At 39.3% G+C, this 27137-nt stretch overlaps 1 protein-coding gene across 1 annotated transcript in view; it reads right to left on the bottom strand.

The window, feature by feature from the left end:
• The window catches only part of LOC137271796 (uncharacterized), a 168358-nt gene that overhangs the window by 14494 nt on the left and 126727 nt on the right, over window positions 1-27137 (bottom strand). Inside the window, exons 3-4 of the mRNA XM_067804196.1 lie at window positions 26287-26728; window positions 4342-4505 (exon numbers count right to left, since the gene is read on the bottom strand). Of these exons, the coding sequence (XP_067660297.1) occupies window positions 4342-4505; window positions 26287-26728 (606 nt within the window). The remainder of the gene's footprint in view (window positions 1-4341; window positions 4506-26286; window positions 26729-27137) is intronic.

Here is a 27137-nt window from a genome sequence, read left to right as displayed (position 1 = left end):
GCAGTATGGAGCTCATGAACAGAAAATAGTTCATTGTAGTCTTCCCCATTATCTGAATTGAAATTAATAGTTTCCTTTTCTTGTTGTTTTCGATATTGTTGGAATTTAGCCACACAATTTGAAGAGGAAGAGTGTTTAAAAAGAGTTTCACCCGAGTATTCGCAATATCTGATTTATCGGTTAGTAACTGATCTCCATGTTTAAGATGTTGGATGCTAGATTTAGTACCTTTACCTTCTATTTTCTGTACCATGTTCCATACTTTGGACATAGGCGTTCGAGAATTTATTTTAGAGACATGATTTTTCCAAGATTGGCGTTTATTCTGTTTAAATGTACGCCGTGCTTGAGCATTTAAAATTTTGAATTTATTTAAATTATGCACCACAGGATGGCGACGGAAATAATGTTCAGCTTTTTTCCTTGCCTCCCTAGATTGTTTGCATTCATCGTTGAACCATGGTTTCTGGATATGTGAAACTGCAGAGGACTTTGGTATACATTCATGAGCAATAGAATTCAGTTCGTCAGAAGAACATTTAATCGCATCAGGAACGTCAAAAGTTCAGGTTTAAGTTTCTCCGCACACAGTGTTTCATATACAGCCCAGTCAGCCCTTTTGAAATTCCGCCTTGATGATGGAGGAACATCAGATGCAGTAACAGGATTGAGTATAGTAGGAAAATGGTCACTTCCACAGAGGTCATCGTGAACAGACCATTCAAATTCATTACGTAGTTCTGAATTTGTGAGTGACAAGTCGAGAGGAGAATATGTTCCTGCACCAGTGTGTAAATATGTATTGGAACAAAATTCCTCCAGTATTTTACCTTCACCCTTTATAGTTGCACTACCCCAGAGTGGATTGTGCCCATTTAAATCTCCCATAATAATACAGGGCTTTGGGAGTTGCTCATATAGAGTTTGTAGATCGAGTTTGTGAAACGTTGAAGATGGACAAATATAGAGAGAACATTATGTAAACGCAACGCACAACAGCCTGACGATTAGTAGTAAATGTGACTGGGCTATGGATAACGTTCTGTCTGACTAGAATGGAAGACCCTCCTGTGGTTAAGAGCGTCTGTCGCTTTCAAAAACGTCTTCTGCAGACAGAATGCTGAGGGTGATAAATCTTGGGTTAAAAGTTGTAATTCGTGGAAATTTGTCGTTAGTCCCCTACAATTCCATTGTATAATAGAATTATGTGTATGCTATCTTTCGGGAGGATTTGTTGGGGATCTTCCCCGTACTTTTTTGGTGGGCGACAAGCTGTGTCCATGTCCTCAAGGGATCCATATTTGTTGTATAATTTTATCTTATTGTCGGACCCTTTGGGGGCTCTGCCAATAAGTTTTTTCAGAATCTGGCTTCGTACCTTTGCCTCTAGAGAGCTGTGTAGACTTTGATGTAGGCTGAAATGATGTGTCAAGGTCAGAGGATGTTTCACATTGGCTTTGAGATGTCCTTGGAACTGATTCTGTTGTTTGGGTCGATATTGCAGGTGAGAATATCGGAGGAGATTCAGTTTTAACCCAGGTCAGGTTTGTCTGACAGCATATAGATAACATTTTTTGTTTTAGTGGTTACTGCTTCTGATGGTGTTCTGGTGATAGAAGCATAGCTCTCCTTATGTTCTGAGGTTTGAACTAGCTTTTTAGCTTCTATTTATCTCCATTTGAAATTTCCAAACAGGACAGCTTTTAGAGTAGGCGGAGTGATCACCCGCACAGTTTGTACATTTTTTAACATTACTGTCACAATCATCTGTTGTATGTGTCTTTTCGCCACAATGGGCATATACAACAGACAATGTGCAAGTATTGACGCCATGCCCGAACTTTTGGCTTTTAAAACACCTTAGAGGGTTCGGAATGTACGTGTCCACATTGATGTTACAACAACCTACGTAAAGAGATTTTGGAGCATTTGGTGAAGAAAAGGAGAACAGGTAAGTATTGGTGTTTGTAACAACATCATTCTTTCGGTTTGTGAAATGTTTAACATAGATTATGCCCTGATCGTTTATCTCAGAGACGATGTCAAGCTCTGTCATATATCGGTCACGATCTCTGATGATTCCCTTGCTCGTATTGAGTGTTTTATGAGCCGTAAACGTGACTGGAACGCCGACAAACAATTCTGTGCTCATAAGGTTAGTGGCTTGTTGCCTTTTCCCACATTCAACCAACAGAGCACCGGAACGCAAACGTCTAATATTCTTGACATCACCAGCAAGACCCTGTATACCCTTGGATATGGCAAAAGGGTTCAACTTTAATAGAGTCTTGTCTACAGTTTCAGTTACAAGAAATCGCTACCAGTATTCAATGGACGTGGGCAGTCTTTGATCAGTATCAGTTGGATCAGTGTCTGTCAATTTTCAAGAGTTCGTCATCCCAGCTCCCCACCCACCACGGAGTATCACAAGGACAATGCTAAAAACAAGTGGTCTCCAACTTGCAGCACCACGGATACTCGGATGATATACTCCAGGAGAAGAGTTATAAATAACACATCTACCAGATTGGCCCATGAGCCACAGCCTTCTGGCATAAGACGCTAGGCAAAGTGCAAAACATATATCAAAATCATAAACATCTTATGAGAGTAATTGTGCCAAGACCAAAAGTTAACATATTCAAATCAAATTTGTGTAATGACAAATACATAAAGTCCTTACACAGGGCTTGGCGTGACCAGCTGATTGATAGAATCGGGCCGATCCTACCACCCGTCTAGGTGAAGTTAGGGCCAAAGTGGTGTGCTGAGCAAAAGGAACACTGTTCAGGCTCCCATTGACCTCAACCACCAGACTACCGCAATCCACGGCAAACAGGTTACCCAATTCGGTCGTCTCTTACGACCAGCAATGGGGTGCTGTGGACACATTCTGCCCCGGGTCCACACGGCAGAAGAGCGTTTAGCGTTACCCAGCACCCACCACGTGGAGGTGACTCTTCACGGGTGCCCCTTTGTTAAATGTATTTATGCTTTATGCCAGTCATCTGAATCCTAATTGGATTCACGTTTAGGTTTATGCCAATCATATTAATGCTAACTGTATGCCTTCAAGCTTAATGCCAGTTACGTGAATGCTAATTCTACCATGACATTCAAGTTTCTTCGTTTTTGTTTGGCTGTTTCTAAAACCTAGAAGTAAAAAAAAAATCAATGACCATTTCTAAAAGCCTGTTCACTCTTTTGCACTCAATAACACTTACAAAGGTAAACAAACATGTCGTCTGAAAATGTTACGTTTGACCTCGGCCATTTCTTTGATGTGGTTAGATCGGATATGGAGAAACTTTGAAGGTATAGAGGAAAATTCCTCACTGACTGTCGAATCTGAACCCTGCACAAAATCGAAGAATAGATCCTTGTTTGGTCGACCGATGACCTATAATTTTTCAAAGACTTTTATGACCGACGAGTGTGGATCATAGATGCCTCAACCGCGGCACGCGACTTAAGAGCGACAGTGCTGCTTTGTGTACATACGACTAACTTGGGATTTCTTGGAACATTGGTTTTTTTTCATGATTTAGGACTGGATTGTAGCCAAGCTTTTTTCGATTTACTAACGATTTGCTGCACATTTTAGACAGGTTGGGGTGAATTTTTACACGACTTTCTCATTTACATGTTAGATATTGTTTGTTTATGATTAGGACTGTGAATTGTATTTGAGTTTGATTATTTTAGTTTTAGAAGGTAATATGATAGTGGGCTTACCCAACAATTGTCATCGTGGAGCCTTGATTCGTCGAGCGCTCAGAAACATCACCATTCGGCAATTTTGTAAGGAGGTCAGCTTCAAAACGTGGTAGAATCAACATGTAAGTTGAATCACACAATCACTGCTTCTTCGTGTTCCATGTCTTATCTTTTCAAAATTGACAACTTTCAGGTTGTCAAAAATAACTACTGTCGGAACTTTCGTAACTGAGCAAAGCACGGACACGGATCCACGACAGCCACGTTTCGAAAATGGCACGCCCAAATAACGTCAGAAGGCCAAACCAGACGAATCTACTTTTGAAGTCAGAGGGGTGTTCCTTATTACATAATTTATTCCACTAATGACATTTAGAATCGTTCAACCAACTGTAATCACTTCCAAAATGTAAACAAAATAGGATTATCTCCTAGTTGTACCGACTTTATGCCAGTCATGTGGATAATCCAAAGAAACCCATCTGTCAGATACCATGAGGAGTTGTGACATTGAATATCATAAATCCATGTTTCACATGAATGAAACATAAGGGTGCAAATAGCCTACTCTCTCGGAAGACTACCAACATTTACCACTCACTACGAGACAGTTGTAGACCTTACCTCGTGGAGCATTAGGTAGAAGTCCTCCTGTCTCAGAGTCATTCTTCAGTATAATCACGAGTGCCAGGAACAACTGCCTCACCAAAGAGTCGCCGTACAAATGTACAGTACCACCTCGCAGTAATTCACACGCTGATGTGGACGTGAAGTTTTTGATGTTACATCTGAAATATATAAGCCAATTGTCGTGTAGGAGAAGAGCACGTATGCAAACTAATTCGATATTCAAAAGAAATTTCGGCCAAAAGCACAGTCGAATATACAATTTCGAATACACAAATAAGATGTTCGTATGAATCAATATCAGTTGGTGATGAGGAGGTGTTCCCTATGCAAACAAGCACAGGCAATAGTTGATACATGTCTGGAACTGGACCGTTTCGTTTCGTCTACGATTTTCCAATTTGGAGGATCAATGCAGAAATACAAGTAAGATTACAAAGATAACTTTTGTTCCACAAGGGATAACTATTTTCAATCACGAACTATGAAGGATCTTTTTAGTAATGTGAGTTGATATTTAACGTCATATCGGCAATATTTCAGCCATATCGTGACGAGAATATTTAACACTGAAATGGATGATATATATTTCATACAAAAACCTGTCAGCAAAGGACAGTAAAACAACTAGAATATCACAGTTACAATTTAAAACTAGTCTAGAAAGTTAAAACTAAGATCACTATTAGGACAAAACAATATAAAACACGGGCTATATATCACCAACGACAGAAGGTAGATCACCATACTAGGGACCATGGGGACTTACAGTACATTTCCTTCCTGCATGGACCCTAGCTGGATTTATATCATCCCTTCAGCCGTTAGCAATTCAGAAAATCTAGCCATAAATTAAAAGGACAGGTATTCTACGATTAGAGACAGTGGAATGTTTTGATGTACTTTAAATGTTTTGGGACTTACGTACCCTCTCAGGAGGACAATAATTTTACAGTGCTTTAACCCCCCTCGAGGATACAGCCACCAACACTCAAAGTTACTAATTCAAACTTCCAAGAATAAAATATTTATCTATTTACAATTCATTTAGCAAATCTAAGTCTTTTAAAAATGCAATAATTAAATGAGAGCTAACATTATTAAAAAGATCTTTCAAAGTTCGTGAGTTATTCTTTCATCACAAGGGATACAAAACGGAGGATCTTCACCTTTTAATAGATAATCGTGAGTATACCTTGTATGGCCAATACGACATCGTCGCATAATGACCTCCTCAAATCTGGACTGACAACCCAAGTAACTATAACCGATATAAGGTTTTATTTCATGTAATTTATTTATACCTACCTGGGTATCCCACTTCTTCTGCATCATATCACGAATAAAAGATCTTATTGTGGCTTTATAATCTGAGTATGGGTGAGTGAGTGAGTGAGTGAGTGAGTGAGTTAATATTTAATGTCACATCGGCAATATTTCAGCCATATCGTGACGGGAACAGACCACTGAAAACGAATATGTGTGTGTTATAAAACCTGTCGACAAAGGACAGTAAAACAACTACAGTATCACAATTTGAATTAAAACTAGCTTGGAAAGTTAAAACTAATATCAATATTCAGACAATACAATATAAAAACAGACTATAGATCGCCAGCAACAGAAGGTAGGTCACCATACTAGGGACCATGGGGACTTACAGTTCCTTTGCTACCTGCATGGACCCTAGTTGGATTTACACCATCCCTTCAGCCGCTGGCGAGTGTACAATATGCTAGCCACAATTAAAACAACAGGAATACTACGATTAAAAGCCTGGTAGAATTAAATTTACTATGAATGTTTTTGGACTTACGTACCCTCTCAGGAGGACAATATTTTTACAATACTTCAACCCCCTTTGAGGGTACAGCCACTAACAATTCTAGTTACGAATCCAAACTACCAATTATTAAAATATATCTTTTTACAGAAACATATTGCTCACAATTCAATCAAGAAATCAATTTCTTTTACAAAACCAATAATTAAATGAAAACTAACGCTGGTAAAAAGATCCTTCATCGTTTTAACTGTAAAATACATATCCCTTGTGATGGAGAATTCGACACAGTCAAGCAGAATATGCTTGACCGTGACTCTGTCATCACAAGGGATACAAAATGGAGGATCCTCACCCTTTAACAGGTACGCATGAGTATATCTAGCGTGGCCAATACGACATCGTCGCAGAATAACCTCTTCAAATCTGGACTGACAACCCAAGTGGGTATAACCAATGTAAGGTTTTATCTCATGTAATTTATTTATACCAACTTGGGTGTCCCACTTCTTCTGCATCAGATCATGGATATAAGATCTAATGGTAGCTTTATAATCAGTGTAGGGAAGAAGAAGTGGTGTCACAGATTTGTTGAGTGCTGCCTTGGCAGCAAGATCGGCCATTGCGTTACCAGAAATGCCTACATGGCTGGGTAACCAACAGAAGACGATGTCGTATTGGCCTGTAGCAAGATTATTATACAGTTCAATAATTTCAATTAAAAGTGGATGTTTACAAGAAAGATTTGTAATAGCCTGAAGGCAAGAAAGAGAGTCTGAATAGATTATATACTGTTTACGTTTCGGGTGTCTTTGAATATATTTAACAGCTGTTAATATGGCGTTAGCTTCTGCTGTAAAAATAGAACTATTATCTGGTAATCTAGAAGATATTGTTCTGGATCCAATGACAGTGGCACAAGCCACTGCGCCACCGTCCTTGGATCCATCTGTAAATAAGGGTTTGTAATTGCTATATTGATGTTTCAGCTGATTATATTCTTGTTTATACTGTAATTCATTCGTTTCTGATTTTTTAAAAGTCGTTAATGTTAGGTCAACTTGTGGCCTAACCAACTGCCAAGGAGGAGAAGAAAGAAGACGGGAAGGAGCTATGTTTTCCAGCTCAATGCCGGTCGAAGAAAGAAAGGGTTTAATTCTGTGCCCGAGAGGTGGAACAAGAGAAGACTTTTTGTTGTACAAGTCCTCGTAGAGAGGATTGAAAACAGTTATATGCAGGGTTAGATTCGTTAGAGTATAGCTTCGTGATATATTGTAAAGATAATTTTATACGACGTTGTGTAAGAGATGGTTCATCGGCTTCAACATATAGACTGTCAACAGGAGAGGTTCTAAAGGACCCAAGACAAAGTCTTAGACCTTGATGATGAACAGAATCTAATACTTTTAAGTTGCTGTTGCAGGCTCCACCATATACGATGGAGCCATAATCAAGTTTAGAACGGACAAGTGATCGATATAGATGGAGAAGGGTAGCTTGATCACCTCCCCATTTAGAATTTCATACCACTTTCAACAAATCAAGTGCTTTCAGGCATTTAGTTTTCAGAGATTTAATATGAGGCAGAAACGTAAGGTGTGAGTCAAAAATTAATCCCAAGAACTTGGCTTCCTTGACAACTTTAATGGGAGTGCCATCTAGAGATAGTTCAGGGTCTTTATGTGGTTTGTACTTACGACAAAAATGTATGCAATTAGTTTTCGATTTAGAAAATTTAAAGCCGTTTTCAAGACACCATTTATTTATTTTGTTTAAACATAACTGCAACTGCCGCTCTATGGTATGCATATTTTTACCACGACAAGAAATATTAAAATCATCCACAAATAAGGATCCATCAATGGAATCGTTTAAAACTTTAGATAAACTGTTGATCTTTATACTAAAAAGTGTGACTGACAAAATACTGCCTTGTGGAACACCCTGATCCTGATTGTAATGATCAGACAGGGTAGAACCTACGCGGACTTGAAATTGTCGGTTATTTAAAAATTTGCCTATGAAATGAGGCAAACGACCACGCAAACCGAAATCATGTAGATCTCTCAGAATGCCATACCTCCAGGTTGTGTCATATGCCTTCTCAAGATCAAAAAAGATAGACACAGCATGTTGCTTATTAATCAGCGCGTTTTTCACAAATGATTCTAAACGCACTAAGTGATCGACGGTACTTCTGTTTTTACGGAAACCACATTATATATCTGTGATAAGGTTATTTCTTTCCAAGTACCAAACAAGTCGATTATTTATCATGCGTTCCATGATCTTGCAAACACAGCTGGTTAATGAAATCGGACGATAACTGGATGGATCCGTATGATCACGTCCAAGTTTAGGTATTGGTACCACTATAGCATCACGCCACGAAGAAGGAAATTTCCCGGATGTCCAAATATCATCAAATATTGATAAGAGCGTCTCTAAACAGAATTCTGGTAAATGCTTCAGGAGTTGATAATGTATGTTATCAGCTCCTGTAGCAGTGTCATGAGCTTGATCAAGAGCAGTATGGAGTTCATGAATAGAAAATGTTTCATTATAATCTTCCCCATTATCTGAATTGAAATTAATAGTTTTCTTTTCTTCTTGTTTTTGATACTGCTGGAATTTAGGTAAATAATTAGAAGAGGAAGAGTGTTTAACGAGTGAGTGAGTGAGTTAATATTTAACGTCACATCGGCAATGTCTCAGCCATATCGTGACGAGAACATTTAATTCTGAAATGAAATATATGTATAGTATAAGACCCTGCCAACGAAGGACAGTAAAACAACTAGAATATCACAGTTTGAATTAAAACTAGTGTGGAAAGTTAAAACTAATATCACTATTCGGACAATACAATATAAAATCAGGCTATAGATTGCCAACAACCGAAGGTAGATCACCATACTAGGGACCATGGGGACTTACAGTGCCTTTGCTACCTGCATGGACCCTAGTTGGATTTACATCATCCCCTCAGCTGTTAGCAATTTAGACAAATCTAGCCAAAAGTTAAAAATACACAAATACTACGATTAAGAACAATGGAACGTTTAAATTGACTGTGAATGCTTTTGGACTTACGTACCCTCTCAGGAGGACAATAATTTTACAATACTTCAACCCCCTTTGAGGGTACAGCCACCAACAATTCAAGTTACTAATCCAAACTTCCAATAATTAAAATACATCTATTTACACGAAAGGTTTTCAAAATTCAACCAAAAAATCAATTTCTTTTAAAAAACCAATAATTAAATGAGACCCAACACTGGTAAAAAGATCCTTCATTGTTTTAACTGTATAATACTTATCCCTTGTGATGGAGAATTCAACACAGTCAAGCAGGATATGCTTGACTGTGACTCTCTCATCACAAGGGATACAAAACGGAGGATCCTCACCTTTCAATAGGTATGCATGAGTATATCGTGTGTGGCCAATACGACATCGTCTTAAAATAACCTCTTCAAATCTGGACTGACAGCCCAAGTAGGTGTAACCAATATACGGTTTTATTTCATGTAATTTATTTATACCAACTTGGGTGTCCCACTTCTTCTGCATCAGATCACGGATGTAAGTTCTAATGCTAGCTTTGTAATCAGTGTAAGGAATAAGAAGTGGTGTCACAGATTTGTTAAGAGCTGCCTTGGCAGCAAGATCAGCCATTGCGTTACCGGAAATACCCACGTGGCTGGGTAACCAACAGAAGACGATGTCGTATTGGCCAGTAGCAAGATTATTATACAATTCAATAATGTCAATTAAAAGTGGATGTTTACATGATAAATTTTTAATCGCCTGGAGACAAGAAAGAGAGTCTGAATAGATTATATATTGTTTACGTTTAGGGTGTCTTTGAATATATTTAAGAGCTGTTAATATGGCGTTAGCTTCTGCTGTAAAAATAGAAGTACTATCTGGTAATCTAGAAGATATTGTTCTGGATCCAATGACAATGGCACAAGCCACAGCGCCACCATCCTTGGATCCATCTGTAAATAAGGATTTATAATTGCTATATTTATGTTTTAATTGATTATATTCTTGCTTATATTGTAATTCATTAGTCTCTGATTTTTTAAATGTGGTCAATGTTAGGTCTACTTGAGGCCTGACCAACTGCCAGGGAGGAGAAGAAAGAAGACGGGAGGGAGCTATCTTTTCCAGCTGAATCCCAGCAGCAGAAAGAAAGGGTTTAATTCTATGTCCCAGAGGCGGGACAAGAGAAGACTTTTTGTTGTATAAATCCTCATAAAGGGGATTGAAAACACAGTTATATGCAGGGTTAGAATGGTTAGAGTATAATTTAGTAATGTATTGTAAAGCTAACTTTATACGTCGCTGCTCAAGAGAAGGTTCATCAGCCTCAACATAGAGACTGTCAATAGGTGAAGTTCTAAAAGATCCAAGACAAAGCCTCAGACCTTGATGATGGACAGGATCAAGAAGTTTAAGATTGCTTTTGCAGGCTCCCCCGTAAACGATTGAGCCATAATCAAGTTTAGAACGAACTAGTGATCGATAGAGATGGAGAAGGGTAGCTTGATCCCCTCCCCATTTTGAATTTGAAACAACTTTCAACAAGTCAAGTGCTTTCAGGCATTTAGTTTTAAGTGATTTAATATGTGGTAAAAAAGTTAAATGTGAATCAAAGATTAGACCCAAGAATTTGGCTTCCTTCACAACTTTAATGGGCGTCCCATCTAGAGACAGTTCAGGGTCTTTATGTGGTTTGTATTTTCGACAAAAATGTATGCAGTTAGTTTTCGATTTAGAAAATTTAAAGCCGTTTTCAAGACACCATTTATTAATCCTGTTTAAACACAACTGCAATTGCCGTTCAATGGTATGCATATTTTTACCACGACAAGAAATATTAAAATCATCCACAAATAACGATCCATCAATTGAATCGTTTAAAACTTTTGATAAACTGTTGATCTTGATGCTAAAAAGAGTGACTGACAAAATACTGCCTTGTGGAACACCCTGATCCTGATTGTAATGATCAGACAGGGTAGAGCCCACGCGGACCTGGAATTGTCTGTTATTTAAAAACTTGGCAATAAATTCAGGCAAACGACCTCGCAACCCGAAGTCATGTAAATCTCGTAAAATGCCATATTTCCAAGTAGTGTCATATGCTTTTTCAAGATCAAAAAAGATAGACACAGCATGTTGTTTGTTAATCAGTGCGTTTTTTACAAATGATTCTAAACGCACTAAGTGATCGACAGTACTTCTGTTTTTGCGGAAACCACATTGTATGTCTGTGATAACGTTATTAGTTTCCAAGTACCAAACAAGTCGATTATTTATCATGCGTTCCATGGTCTTGCAAACACAGCTTGTTAATGAAATCGGACGATAATTGGATGGATCCGTATGATCACGTCCAGGTTTAGGTATTGGTACTACTATGGCGTCACGCCATGACGGAGGAAAGTTACCCGATGTCCAAATATCATCAAAAATATTTAGGAGAGTTTCTAGGCAGGATTCTGGTAAGTGCTTCAGGAGTTGATAATGTATGTTATCAGCTCCAGTAGCAGTGTCATGAGCCTGATCAAGAGCAGTATGGAGTTCATGAATAGAAAACGTTTCATTATAATCTTCCCCATTATCGGAATTAAAATTAATAGTTTTCTTTTCTTCTTGTTTTTGATATTGCTGGAATTTTGGTACATAATTAGAAGAGGAAGAGTGTTTAGCAAGGGTTTCACCCAGTTTATTAGCAATATCTGATTTATCAGTAAGCAATTGTTCTCCATGTTTAAGATGATGGACAGTAGATTTAGTACCTTTACCTTTAATTTTCTGGACCATGTTCCATACCTTGGACATGGGTGTCCGAGAATTTATTTTGGACACATAATTTTGCCAAGTTTGGCGTTTGTTCTGTTTAAAAGTACGCCGTATCACAAGGACAATGCTAAAGCAAGCGGGCCTCCAGCTTGCAGCACCAAGGATACTCGAATGATATACTCCAGCAGAAGAATCAAAAGATTAATAATTCCACCAGATTGGCCCATGAGCCACCGCCTTCTGGCATAGGACTCTAGGCAAAGTTCAGAACAACATATTTCAAATTACAAATATTTTACACAATAAAGCCAAGACCAAAGTCAGGGCCAAAGTGGTGTATTGAGCAACAGGAACAGGGTTGCAAGCTCCTATTGCCCTCAACCACCAGGATCCCTTCCTCCGCCGACACAGGGCCGCAACCCACGGCAAACGGGTTGGTGGACCAAATATCCCCCCGGGTCCACTACGGGGGTGTCGGCGAGCTCTTAGCATTACCCAGCACCCACCACGAGGAGGTGGCTCGCCACGGGTGCCGTGTTTAACGAGGGTTTCACCCAGTTTATTCGCAATATCTGATGTATCCGTAAGTAACTGATCTCCATGTTTAAGATGATGGACTGTAGATTTAGTACCCTTACCTTTAATTTTCTGGACCATGTTCCATACCTTGGACATGGGTGTCCGTGAATTTATTTTGGATACATAATTTTGCCAAGATTGGCGTTTATTCTGTTTAAATGTACGCCGTGCTTTAGCATTTAAAATTTTAAATTTATTTAAATTATGCACCATAGGATGGCGACGGAAATAATGTTCAGCTTTTTTCCTTGCCTTCCTAGCTTGTTTGTATTCATCGCTGAACCATGGTTTTCGAATATGTGGAACTGCAGAGGACTTTGGTATACACTCATCAGCTATGGAATTCAGTTCCTCAGAGAAACATTTAATAGCATCAGGAACGTCAATAAAACGTTCGGGTTTAAGTTTTTCAGCACACAGTGTTTCATATAAAGCCCAGTTAGCCTTTTTAAAATTCCGTCTTGATGATGGAGGAACATGAGATGGAGTTACAGCTTTTAATATAGTAGGAAAATGGTCACTTCCACAGAGGTCATCGTGGACTGACCATTCGAATTCATTTAATAGTTCTGAATTTGTAATTGACAAGTCGAGAGCAGAATAAGTCCCTGTACTAGGATGTAAATATGTGTTGGAACCATCATTATAAATACACAAATCATTGTCAGAACAAAAGTCCTCCAACAATTTCCCTTTAGTGTTTATATTTACACTACCCCAGAGTGGGTTGTGCCCATTTAAGTCTCCCATTATAATACAGGGCTTCGGGAGTTGGTCATATAGAGCTTGAAGATCAGTTTTGGCAAATGTCGAAGATGGCGAAATATAGAGGGAGCATAGCGTAAATGCTACATGTAAAGTAATTCTCACAGCAACAGCCTGCATATTAGTATTAAGTGAAACGGGGCTTTGAATAACGTTTTGTCTGACTAGAATGGATGCTCCGCCAGTGGCTCTATCACCCGGAGGTGAAAAACAATGATATGTATTAAAGTGACGAAGGTCAAATGTATTTGTTTGTTTTAAATATGTCTCTTGGAGACATAACGCTGAAGGTGTAAAATCTTGGACTAATGGCTGTAATTCGTGTAAATTAGTCCTCAATCCTCTGCAGTTCCACTGTACAATATTATTGGAATAAACTATCTTTTGGGGGGATTTATTGGGGATCTACCCCGCACTCTTTTAGAGGGCGACAAGCTATGTGCCCTAGAATGGACGTTTTCAGAAACGTCCATGTCTTCAAGAGATCCGTATTTATTGAACAATTGAATTTTGTTCTGTGACCCTTTAGGAGTTCTACCACTTTGATGTTTTGAAGCATCAGGCTTTGGCTTCGGTTTACTTTTCACCGTTTGCTGACTATCAGATGTCGATTGAGACTTTGAGTGTGACTGAGATGATGATTTGTGATCAGAAGACCTTGTGGTACTAGGAAGTGATTCCTCAGTCTGTGATGATATAGCAGGGTACAAATGCTGTGGAGAATCGCAATTTACCCAAGTCAAGGTAGTTTGGCAGCCTGTGGTTGATGTTGTTTTAGAGCTAGAAACCGATGATGTTTTTGCTACTGTTGCATAACTTTCTGTAAGATCAGATGTCTTTACCAGTTTTTTGGCCTCCGCAAAAGAGATATTTTGTGTAAATTTTATTTTATTGATCTCCATTTGCTCTTTCCAAATAGGACACTGTTTAGAAAAGGACGAATGGTCGCCTGAGCAATTGGTGCATTTTTTATAATCGCTGTCACAATCTTCTGTTGTGTGTGTCTTCTCACCACAGTGAGCACACACAACAGACAATGTGCAGGTAGATACACCGTGTCCATATTTCTGGCATTTAAAACACCTGAGCGGGTTGGGCATGTAGGTATCAACTTGTATGTTGCAGTAGCCTGCCTTCACTGATTTTGGAGCATTTGGACATGAGAAAGTAAACAGATACGTATTTGTTTTGACGGTTTCATTGTTTCTGCGAGTTGAAAAGCGCTTGACGAAGAGTACACCTTGATCCTTCATTTCAGATCCTATATCAAGTTCCGACATGTCATCAAACAATCGATCTCTATCTCTCACGATACCTTTACTTGTAATCAAGGTTTTGTGTGCAGAAACCGAGACGGGAATGCCCACGAAAGATTTAATATTCATCAGATTTGTTGCTTGCTGCCTTTCCCACACTCGACTAGCAGGGCACCCGAACGTAAGCGTCTGATGTTCTTCACATCCCCAGCAATGCCTTGAATACCTTTGGATACAGCAAAGGGGTTCAACTTCAAAGGTGTCTTATCAGGAGTCTCAATCACAATGAAACGTGGCCAATACTCAATCGATGTAGACGGTCTATGGTCAGTATCAACAGGGTCAATATCAAGTGGACGTTTTGTTTTTTTGGTTGGAGTTTCATAAGCCATGGTTAGTGTAATACGGTTCATCATCCGAGCTCCCCACCCACCACGGAGTATCACAAGGACAATGCTAAAGTAAGCGGGCCTCCAGCTTACAGCACCAAGGATACCCGAATGATACACTCCAGCAGAAGAATTAGAAATAATTAGTCTACCAGATTGGCCCATGAGCCACCGCCTTCTGGGCATAAGACTCTAGGCAAAAATTTAGAACTTCAAAAATGCATTTTAAAATTCGAAAAGCTCAATGAACAAATAGGCCAAGACCGAAAGTAAAAAACCAAATAAAATTTGTGCAATGATATATATACTCCATGCACAGGGCTTGGCATGACCAGCCGATTGGTCGAACCGGGCCCATTCGACCACCCGTCTAGGTGAAGTAAGGGCCAAAGTGGTGTGTTGGGCAATGGAACGCAGTTAAAAGCCCCAGTGCCCTCAACCACCAGGATCCCGTCCTCCACCGACACGGGACGCAACCCACGGCAAACGGGTTGGTGGACCAAATATCCCCCCGGGTCCACTACGGGGGTGTCGGCGAGCTCTTGGCGTTACCAAGCACCCACCACGAGTGCCATCTGAGTATGGAATAAGAAGTGGTGTCACAGATTTGTTGAGTGCTGCCTTGGCAACAAGATCGGCCTTTCTGTTACCAGAAAAGCCTACGTGACTGGGTAACCAACAAAGGACGATGTCGCACTGGCCAGTAGCAAGATTATTATACAATTCAATAATTTCTATTAGAAGTGGATGTTTACAAGAAATATTTTTAATAGCCTGAAGGCAAGAAAGAAAGTCGGAATAGATTATATACTGTTTATGTTTAGGGTGTCTTTCAATACATTTAAGAGCCGTGAGTATCGCGTTAGCTTCAGCTGTAAAAATAGAACTAATACCTGGTAATCTAGAAGATATTGTTCTGGATCCAATGACAGTGGCACAAGCCACTGCGCCAGCGTCCTTGGACCCATCTGTAAATAAGGGTTTATAATTGTTATATTTATGTTTTAATTGATTATATTCTTGTTTGTATTGTAATTCATTAGTTTCTGATTTTTTAAATGATGTTAATGTTAGGTCCACTTGGGGCCTAATCAACTGCCAAGGAGCAGAAGACGGGAAGGAGCTATATATTCCAGCGCAATGCCGGCTGAAGAAAGAAATGGTTTAATTCTTAAACCAAGAGGCGGAACAAGAGAAGATTTCTTTTTGTATAAATCCTCATACAGAGAACTGAAAACACAGTTATATGCAGGGTTTGACTCACTGGAATATAATTTTGTTACATACTGTAAAGCTAGTTTTATACGTCGCTGCTCAAGAGATGGCCCATCGGCCTCAACGTACAGGCTGTCAACAGGTGAAGATCGAAAAGAGCCAAAGCAAAGTCTTAGACCTTGATGGTGAACAGAATCTAAACGTTTTAGGTTGCTTTTACAGGCTCCACCATATACAATGGAGCCATAATCAACTTTTGACCGGATCAGTGATCGATAAAGCTGCAGGAGGGTAGTTTGATCCCCTCCCCACTTAGAATTTGAAACGACTTTCAACAAGTCAAGTGCCTTCGGGCATTTAGTTTTAAGTGACTTAATATGCGGTAAAAACGTTAAGTGTGAGTCAAAAATTATTCCCAAGAACTTGGCCTCCTTTACAACTTTGATGGGAGATTCATTTAGAAAGAGTTCAGGATCTTTATGAGGTTTATATTTTCTGCAAAAGTGTGTACAATTAGTTTTGGATTTAGAAAATGTGAAGCCGTTTTCAAGACACCATTTATTTATTTTATTTAAACACAGCTGCAGTTGCCGTTCAAAAGTATGCATCTTTTTCCCACGACAAGAAATATTAAAATCATCCACAAATAACGATCCATCAATTGAATCGTTTAAAACTTTTGACAAACTATTTATCTTGATACTAAAAAGTGTTACAGACAAAATACTGCCTTGTGGAACACCCTGATCCTGATTGTAATGATCCGACAGGGTAGAACCTACGCGGACTTGAAATTTTCTGTTATTTAAAAAGTTTGCTATGAATTGAGGCAAACTACCTCGCAAACCGAAATCATGTAAATCTCTCAAAATGCCATATTTCCAGTTTGTGTCATAAGCTTTTTCTAGATCAAAAAAGATAGACACAGCATGTTGTTTTTCACAAATGATTCTAGTCGCACTAGGTGATCGACAGTGCTTCTGTTTTTACGGAAACCACACTGTATATCTGTCATGAGGTTATTTGCTTCCAAGTACCAAACAAGTCGATTATTTATCATGCGATCCATGGTCTTGCAAACACAGCTTGTTCATGAAAACGGACGATAATTGGATGGATCCGTATGATCACGGCCAGGTTTAGGTATTGGTACTACTATGGCGTCACGCCATGAAGGAGGAAAGTTACCCGATGTCCAAATATCATCAAAAATTGATAAGAGCGTCTCTAAACAAGATTCTGGTAAGTGCTTTAATAGTTGATAATGTATGTTATCAGTTCCTGGAGCAGTGTCATGAGCTTGATCATGGGCAGTATGGAGTTCATTACTAGAAAACGTTTCATTATAATCCTCCCCATTATCAGAATTGAAATTGATAGTTTTCTTTTCTTGTTGTTTTTGATATTGCTGAAATTTAGGTATATAATTAGAAGAGGAAGAATGTTTAGCGAGAGTTTCGCCCAATTTATTCGCAATATCTGATTTATCCGTAGGTAATTGATCTCCATGTTTAAGATGATGGACTGTAGATTTAGTACTTTAATTACCTTACCTTTAATTTTCTGGACCATGTTCCATACCTTGGACATGGGTGTCCGAGAATATATTTTAGATACATCATTTTGCCAAGATTGGCGTTTGTTAAGTTTAAAAGTACGCCTTGCTTTAGCATTTAAAATTTTAAATTTATTTAAATTATGCACCATAGGATGGCGACGGAAATAATGTTCAGCTTTTTTCCTTGCCTTCCTAGCTTGTTTGCATTCATCGCTGAACCATGGTTTTCGAATATGTGGAACTGGAGAGGACTTTGGTATACACTCATCAGCTATGGAATTCAGTTCCTCAGAGAAACATTTAATAGCATCAGGAACGTCAATAAAACGTTCGGGTTTAAGTTTTTCAGCACACAGTGTTTCATATAAAGCCCAGTTAGCCTTTTTAAAATTCCGTCTTGATGATGGAGGAACATGAGATGGAGTTACAGCTTTTAATATAGTAGGAAAATGGTCACTTCCACAGAGGTCATCGTGGACTGACCATTCGAATTCATTTAATAGTTCTGAATTTGTAATTGACAAGTCGAGAGCAGAATAAGTCCCTGTACCAGGATGTAAATATGTGTTGGAACCATCATTATAAATACACAAATCATTGTCAGAACAAAAGTCCTCCAACAATTTCCCTTTAGTGTTTATATTTACACTACCCCAGAGTGGGTTGTGCCCATTTAAGTCTCCCATTATAATACAGGGCTTCGGGAGTTGGTCATATAGAGCTTGAAGATCAGTTTTGGCAAATGTCGAAGATGGCGAAATATAGAGGGAGCATAGCGTAAATGCTACATGTAAAGTAATTCTCACAGCAACAGCCTGCATATTAGTATTAAGTGAAACGGGGCTTTGAATAACGTTTTGTCTGACTAGAATGGATGCTCCGCCAGTGGCTCTATCACCCGGAGGTGAAAAACAATGATATGTATTAAAGTGACGAAGGTCAAATGTATTTGTTTGTTTTAAATATGTCTCTTGGAGACATAACGCTGAAGGTGTAAAATCTTGGACTAATAGCTGTAATTCGTGTAAATTAGTCCTCAATCCTCTGCAGTTCCACTGTACAATATTATTGGAATAAACTATCTTTTGGGGGGATTTATTGGGGATCTACCCCGCACTCTTTTAGAGGGCGACAAGCTATGTGCCCTAGAATGGACGTTTTCAGAAACGTCCATGTCTTCAAGAGATCCGTATTTATTGAACAATTGAATTTTGTTCTGTGACCCTTTAGGAGGTCTACCACTTTGATGTTTTGAAGCATCAGGCTTTGGCTTCGGTTTACTTTTCACCGTTTGCTGACTATCAGATGTCGATTGAGACTTTGAGTGTGACTGAGATGATGATTTGTGATCAGAAGACCTTGTGGTACTAGGAAGTGATTCCTCAGTCTGTGATGATATAGCAGGGTACAAATGCTGTGGAGAATCGCAATTTACCCATGTCAAGGTAGTTTGGCAGCCTGTGGTTGATGTTGTTTTAGAGCTAGAAACCGATGATGTTTTTGCTACTGTTGCATAACTTTCTGTAAGATCAGATGTCTTTACCAGTTTTTTGGCCTCCGCAAAAGAGATATTTTGTGTAAATTTTATTTTATTGATCTCCATTTGCTCTTTCCAAATAGGACACTGTTTAGAAAAGGACGAATGGTCGCCTGAGCAATTGGTGCATTTTTTATAATCGCTGTCACAATCTTCTGTTGTGTGTGTCTTCTCACCACAGTGAGCACACACAACAGACAATGTGCAGGTAGATACACCGTGTCCATATTTCTGGCATTTAAAACACCTGAGCGGGTTGGGCATGTAGGTATCAACTTGTATGTTGCAGTAGCCTGCCTTCACTGATTTTGGAGCATTTGGACATGAGAAAGTAAACAGATACGTATTTGTTTTGACGGTTTCATTGTTTCTGCGAGTTGAAAAGCGCTTGACGAAGAGTACACCTTGATCCTTCATTTCAGATCCTATATCAAGTTCCGACATGTCATCAAACAATCGATCTCTATCTCTCACGATACCTTTACTTGTAATCAAGGTTTTGTGTGCAGAAACCGAGACGGGAATGCCCACGAAAGATTTAATATTCATCAGATTTGTTGCTTGCTGCCTTTCCCACACTCGACTAGCAGGGCACCCGAACGTAAGCGTCTGATGTTCTTCACATCCCCAGCAATGCCTTGAATACCTTTGGATACAGCAAAGGGGTTCAACTTCAAAGGTGTCTTATCAGGAGTCTCAATCACAATGAAACGTGGCCAATACTCAATCGATGTAGACGGTCTATGGTCAGTATCAACAGGGTCAATATCAAGTGGACGTTTTGTTTTTTTGGTTGGAGTTTCATAAGCCATGGTTAGTGTAATACGGTTCATCATCCGAGCTCCCCACCCACCACGGAGTATCACAAGGACAATGCTAAAGTAAGCGGGCCTCCAGCTTACAGCACCAAGGATACCCGAATGATACACTCCAGCAGAAGAATTAGAAATAATTAGTCTACCAGATTGGCCCATGAGCCACCGCCTTCTGGGCATAAGACTCTAGGCAAAAATTTAGAACTTCAAAAATGCATTTTAAAATTCGAAAAGCTCAATGAACAAATAGGCCAAGACCGAAAGTAAAAAACCAAATAAAATTTGTGCAATGATATATATACTCCATGCACAGGGCTTGGCATGACCAGCCGATTGGTCGAACCGGGCCCATTCGACCACCCGTCTAGGTGAAGTAAGGGCCAAAGTGGTGTGTTGGGCAATGGAACGCAGTTAAAAGCCCCAGTGCCCTCAACCACCAGGATCCCGTCCTCCACCGACACGGGACGCAACCCACGGCAAACGGGTTGGTGGACCAAATATCCCCCCGGGTCCACTACGGGGGTGTCGGCGAGCTCTTGGCGTTACCAAGCACCCACCACGAGTGCCATCTGAGTATGGAATAAGAAGTGGTGTCACAGATTTGTTGAGTGCTGCCTTGGCAACAAGATCGGCCTTTCTGTTACCAGAAAAGCCTACGTGACTGGGTAACCAACAAAGGACGATGTCGCACTGGCCAGTAGCAAGATTATTATACAATTCAATAATTTCTATTAGAAGTGGATGTTTACAAGAAATATTTTTAATAGCCTGAAGGCAAGAAAGAAAGTCGAAATAGATTATATACTGTTTATGTTTAGGGTGTCTTTCAATACATTTAAGAGCCGTGAGTATCGCGTTAGCTTCAGCTGTAAAAATAGAACTATTACCTGGTAATCTAGAAGATATTGTTCTGGATCCAATGACAGTGGCACAAGCCACTGCGCCAGCGTCCTTGGACCCATCTGTAAATAAGGGTTTATAATTGTTATATTTATGTTTTAATTGATTATATTCTTGTTTGTATTGTAATTCATTAGTTTCTGATTTTTTAAATGATGTTAATGTTAGGTCCACTTGGGGCCTAATCAACTGCCAAGGAGCAGAAGACGGGAAGGAGCTATATATTCCAGCGCAATGCCGGCTGAAGAAAGAAATGGTTTAATTCTTAAACCAAGAGGCGGAACAAGAGAAGATTTCTTTTTGTATAAATCCTCATACAGAGAACTGAAAACACAGTTATATGCAGGGTTTGACTCACTGGAATATAATTTTGTTACATACTGTAAAGCTAGTTTTATACGTCGCTGCTCAAGAGATGGCTCATCGGCCTCAACGTACAGGCTGTCAACAGGTGAAGATCGAAAAGAGCCAAAGCAAAGTCTTAGACCTTGATGGTGAACAGAATCTAAACGTTTTAGGTTGCTTTTACAGGCTCCACCATATACAATGGAGCCATAATCAACTTTTGACCGGATCAGTGATCGATAAAGCTGCAGGAGGGTAGTTTGATCCCCTCCCCACTTAGAATTTGAAACGACTTTCAACAAGTCAAGTGCCTTCGGGCATTTAGTTTTAAGTGACTTAATATGCGGTAAAAACGTTAAGTGTGAGTCAAAAATTATTCCCAAGAACTTGGCCTCCTTTACAACTTTGATGGGAGATTCATTTAGAAAGAGTTCAGGATCTTTATGAGGTTTATATTTTCTGCAAAAGTGTGTACAATTAGTTTTGGATTTAGAAAATGTGAAGCCGTTTTCAAGACACCATTTATTTATTTTATTTAAACACAGCTGCAGTTGCCGTTCAAAAGTATGCATCTTTTTCCCACGACAAGAAATATTAAAATCATCCACAAATAACGATCCATCAATTGAATCGTTTAAAACTTTTGACAAACTATTTATCTTGATACTAAAAAGTGTTACAGACAAAATACTGCCTTGTGGAACACCCTGATCCTGATTGTAATGATCCGACAGGGTAGAACCTACGCGGACTTGAAATTGTCTGTTATTTAAAAAGTTTGCTATGAATTGAGGCAAACTACCTCGCAAACCGAAATCATGTAAATCTCTCAAAATGCCATATTTCCAGTTTGTGTCATAAGCTTTTTCTAGATCAAAAAAGATAGACACAGCATGTTGTTTTTCACAAATGATTCTAGTCGCACTAGGTGATCGACAGTGCTTCTGTTTTTACGGAAACCACACTGTATATCTGTCATGAGGTTATTTGCTTCCAAGTACCAAACAAGTCGATTATTTATCATGCGATCCATGGTCTTGCAAACACAGCTTGTTCATGAAAACGGACGATAATTGGATGGATCCGTATGATCACGGCCAGGTTTAGGTATTGGTACTACTATGGCGTCACGCCATGAAGGAGGAAAGTTACCCGATGTCCAAATATCATCAAAAATTGATAAGAGCGTCTCTAAACAAGATTCTGGTAAGTGCTTTAATAGTTGATAATGTATGTTATCAGCTCCTGGAGCAGTGTCATGAGCTTGATCATGGGCAGTATGGAGTTCATTACTAGAAAACGTTTCATTATAATCCTCCCCATTATCAGAATTGAAATTGATAGTTTTCTTTTCTTGTTGTTTTTGATATTGCTGAAATTTAGGTATATAATTAGAAGAGGAAGAATGTTTAGCGAGAGTTTCGCCCAATTTATTCGCAATATCTGATTTATCCGTAGGTAATTGATCTCCATGTTTAAGATGATGGACTGTAGATTTAGTACTTTAATTACCTTACCTTTAATTTTCTGGACCATGTTCCATACCTTGGACATGGGTGTCCGAGAATATATTTTAGATACATCATTTTGCCAAGATTGGCGTTTGTTAAGTTTAAAAGTACGCCTTGCTTTAGCATTTAAAATTTTAAATTTATTTAAATTATGCACCATAGGATGGCGACGGAAATAATGTTCAGCTTTTTTCCTTGCCTTCCTAGCTTGTTTGCAGTCATCGCTGAACCATGGTTTTCGAATATGTGGAACTGGAGAGGACTTTGGAATACACTCATCAGCTATGGAATTAAGTTCATCAGAAAAGCATTTGATAGCATCAGAAACGTCAATAAAACGTTCAGGTTTAAGTTTTTCAGCACACAGTGTTTCATATAAAGCCCAGTTAGCCTTTTTAAAATTCTGCCTTGATGATGGAGGAACATGAGATGGAGTTACAGCTTTTAATATAGTAGGAAAATGGTCACGTCCACAGAGGTCATCGTGGACTGACCATTCGAATTCATTAAGTAGTTCTGAATCCGTGAGTGACAAGTTGAGAGCAGAATAAGTCCCTGCACCAGGGTGTAAATATGTGTTGGAACCATCATTATAAATACATAAATCATTGTCAGAACAAAAGTCCTCCAACAATTTACCTCTAGTGGTTGTAGTTACACTACCCCAGAGTGGATTGTGTCCATTTAAATCTCCCATTATAATACAGGGCTTCGGGAGTTGGTCATACAGGGCTTGAAGATCAGTTTTGGCAAACGCCGAAGACGGCGAAATATAAAGAGAGCATAGCATAAACACTACATGTAAAGTAATTCTCACAGCAACAGCCTGCATATTAGTATTAAGTAAAACAGGGCTTTCAATAACGTTTTGTCTGACTAGAACGGATGACCCGGCAGTGGCTCTAACACCCTGAGGTGAAAAAGAATGATATGCATTAAAGTGACGAAGGTCTATGTATCTGTTTGTTTTAAATATGTCTCTTGGAGTCATATTGCTGAAGGTGTAAAATCTTGGACTAATAGCTGTAATTCATATAAATTAGTCCTCAATCCTCTGCAGTTCCACTGTACAATATTATTGGAATAAACTATCTTTTGGGGGGATTTATTGGGGATCTACCCCGCACTCTTTTGGAGGGCGACAAGCTATGTGCCCTTGTTTGGATGTTTTCGGAAACATCCATTTCTTCTAAGGATCCAAACTTATTAAGTTGGATTTTGTTACTAGACCCCTTTGAGGCTCTTCCACTTTGACCCTTTTGTGAAGAATTCAGATCTAGATTTAAGCTTGTTTTTTCCAGTTTCTTTCATATTTGTTTGGTTGGTTTGACAGCACACAGAAGATTTGATTACATTCACGGTTGGCGAAGGCGATGTTCTGGTAACAGAAGCATAAGTTTCTGTTAAGTCTGATCTTTGGGCAAGTATTTTTGCATCTGCAAAACTAATATTTTGAGTATATTTGATTTTGTTGATTTTCATGTTCCGTTTCCAAACTGGACAGTCTTTTGAGAAAGACGAGTAACTTCCGGCGCAGTTAACGCATTTTTAAAAGTTGTTGGTACAATCTTCTGTTGTGTGTGTCTGCTCTCTACAGTGAGCACACGTGACAGACAATGTACAACTATTCACTCCATGTCCAAATTGTTGGCACTTAAAACACCTTAATGGGTTGGGAACATAGGTATCAACTGCGATGTTACAGTATCCGGCTTTCACAGATTTTGGAGCAGTTGGCGATGAAAAAGAAAACAAATATGTGTTTGTTGGAACAGTTTCTTTATTTTTCCGGGTTGTAAACCTTTTGACATGCATGAAACCTTGATCTTTCATCTCTGTCACAATATCTAAGTCCGTCATGTCCGCAAACAACTGATCACGATCTCGAATTATGCCTTTGCTAGTGTTTAGCGTCCTGTGAGCTGAGACTGACACGGGAATTCCTACCAACAATTTAGTTGCCATCAGGTTTGTAGCTTGCTGTCGTTTACTACATTCAATGAGAAAAGCTCCTGAACGCAAGCGTCTAACATTTTTGACATCACCCGCAATGCCTTGAATAGCCTTCGATACTGCAAACAGGTTCAATTTTAGTGGTGTCTTATCATGAGTCTCGATCACTATAAAGCGTGGCCAGTAGTCAATTGATTGGGTCGGTCTGTGTTCATTATCATCTTCATCAGTGTCTAGTGGACGTCTTGCTTTTTAATGGGGGTTTCGTAAGTCATAGTTGGTTTTAAATGGTTCATCATCCGAGCTCCCCACCCACCACGGAGTATCACAAGGATAATGGTAAAGCAAGCGGGCCTCCAGCTTGCAGCACCAAGGATACCCGGAAGATATACTCCAGCAGTAAAATTAAAAGATTAATATTTCCACCAGATTGGCCCATGAGCCACCGCCTTCTGGGCATACGACTCTAGGCAAAAACATATATAAAATGATACATTTCAAATTACAATCTCCAAATAGCCAAGCATGAAAAATCAAATTATCAGTTTCATAAATTTTGAACAGGAAATAGTTAAAGCTTAGGGCTTGGCGTGACCAGCCGATTGATAGAACTGGGCCAGTTCTACCACCCGTCTAGGTGAAGTAAGGGCCAAAGTGGTGTGTTGAGCAATAAGAGCAAAATGGTTCATTCTCCTACTGCCCTCAACCACCAGACTACCGTCCTCCACCGACACGGCACGCAACCCACGGCAAACAGGTTGCCCAATTTAGTCGCCTCTTACGACCAGCAATGGGGTGCTGTGGACACATTCTGTCCCGGGTCCACACGGGATTTAGTAATGTAAGTTCTCATTTAATCATCAAATGTTTCAAAGAATTGGATTTGTTGAATGACTTGTAAATAATTAAATATTTTATTATTGGTAGTCTAGATTAGTAACTAAGATTGTTAGTGGCTGTACCCTCAAAGGGGGTTGAAGTATTGTAAAATTATTGTCCTCCTGAGAGGGTACGTAAGTCCCAAAACAATCTATGTAACTTTAGTACGGCCAAACTTTTAATTGTAGTATCTTTGACGTTTTTAATAATGGCTAATTTTCAGTATAACCGCCAATGGCTGAAGGGATGGTGTCAATGCAGCTAGGGTCCATGCAGGTAGCAAGGTACTGTAAATCCCCATGAACCCTATTATGGTGATCTACCTTCGGTTGTTGGCAGTCTCTATATCGTATTGTCCTCTTTAATTACAATATTTTAGCTTAAAATGCTAGTTTTATGTTCATATCTGTGATAGCCTAGTATTTTACTGTCCTTCGATGACAGGTTTTTACGTTTTCAACTTATTGATTTTAAAACTGACATGAATTAAATTAAATTGTTCTCGTCACGATATGGCTGTAATATTGCCGATGTGACGATAAATTCTAACTCACTCAATCACTCACTAACTTTTGTTCGTTACTGTGTCAGACTATATGACATACACGCAGTCAATAATTAAAAAGTGAAAACTTACCTGGGGTCCAGTGGTCGCCAGAGGGAATATTCAGCATGTATCTGTTGTCTCAGGTCAAAACATTCATCACATCTACACTCCACAGTTGTCCTAGCTTGACACATGTTCTCATAACAACAAGGGGATGCACCCTGGGGATCACAGAGTACTCGAAACCATCGTGAGTTTGGTTCTTTAGACATCCAAGGATAGTATGAGACATTTCCGCAAGTACCATCTGGCTTCTGAACACCACGACGTGGGTCAATAAAGAACAATCCATTCATGAGGAAGGCGTCGATTTCCTTCTGCTCTTTCTCTGTTAGGGTGCGTGTGCTCCATGCCCCTATCATCATATTGTCCAGTACGCTGGGACACGGTTCCACCAGGATGGTACCAGAATTAGTCAGAAACGGGGCAAGAGAGAAACGATCGGTATTGTACAGAAGTACAAATGCAACAACTATAGGAAATGCAAAGGCAACTAATATGCATTTCTTTTGGATTGATAAGACCATATTTACCTTTTCTAGCATTGTTAAGTCTTCTCGACAACAGCTTTCTCATACAAATCTTGAGCATACATACATACATACATACATACATACATACATACATACATACATACATACATACAAATAATTTCACACGCACAGTCCCCTTTGCAAGGCAAAGTTAGCTAAAAGCTGTTGGAATCCCTGTCCTTGCCCATCAAAGGCTGCAGTCGAGCATCCAGTTTACACCATGTGTGGCAAATGTTTCCCATCAATCTTGGCAACGTAGCATTGCTGGAGTCCCCATCTGTAACAAAGTGTTTATACCTTTACTTTAACGATATAAGATGACAAAACTACTGTGTTAGTAAGTTGTGC

Source organism: Haliotis asinina, chromosome 2, assembly GCF_037392515.1.
Source record: "Haliotis asinina isolate JCU_RB_2024 chromosome 2, JCU_Hal_asi_v2, whole genome shotgun sequence".
In the NCBI taxonomy this organism is placed as follows: Eukaryota; Metazoa; Mollusca; class Gastropoda; order Lepetellida; family Haliotidae; genus Haliotis; species Haliotis asinina.
The sequence above is the reverse complement of the archived record's forward strand: the minus strand, read 5'-3'. Positions and strand labels throughout refer to the sequence as shown.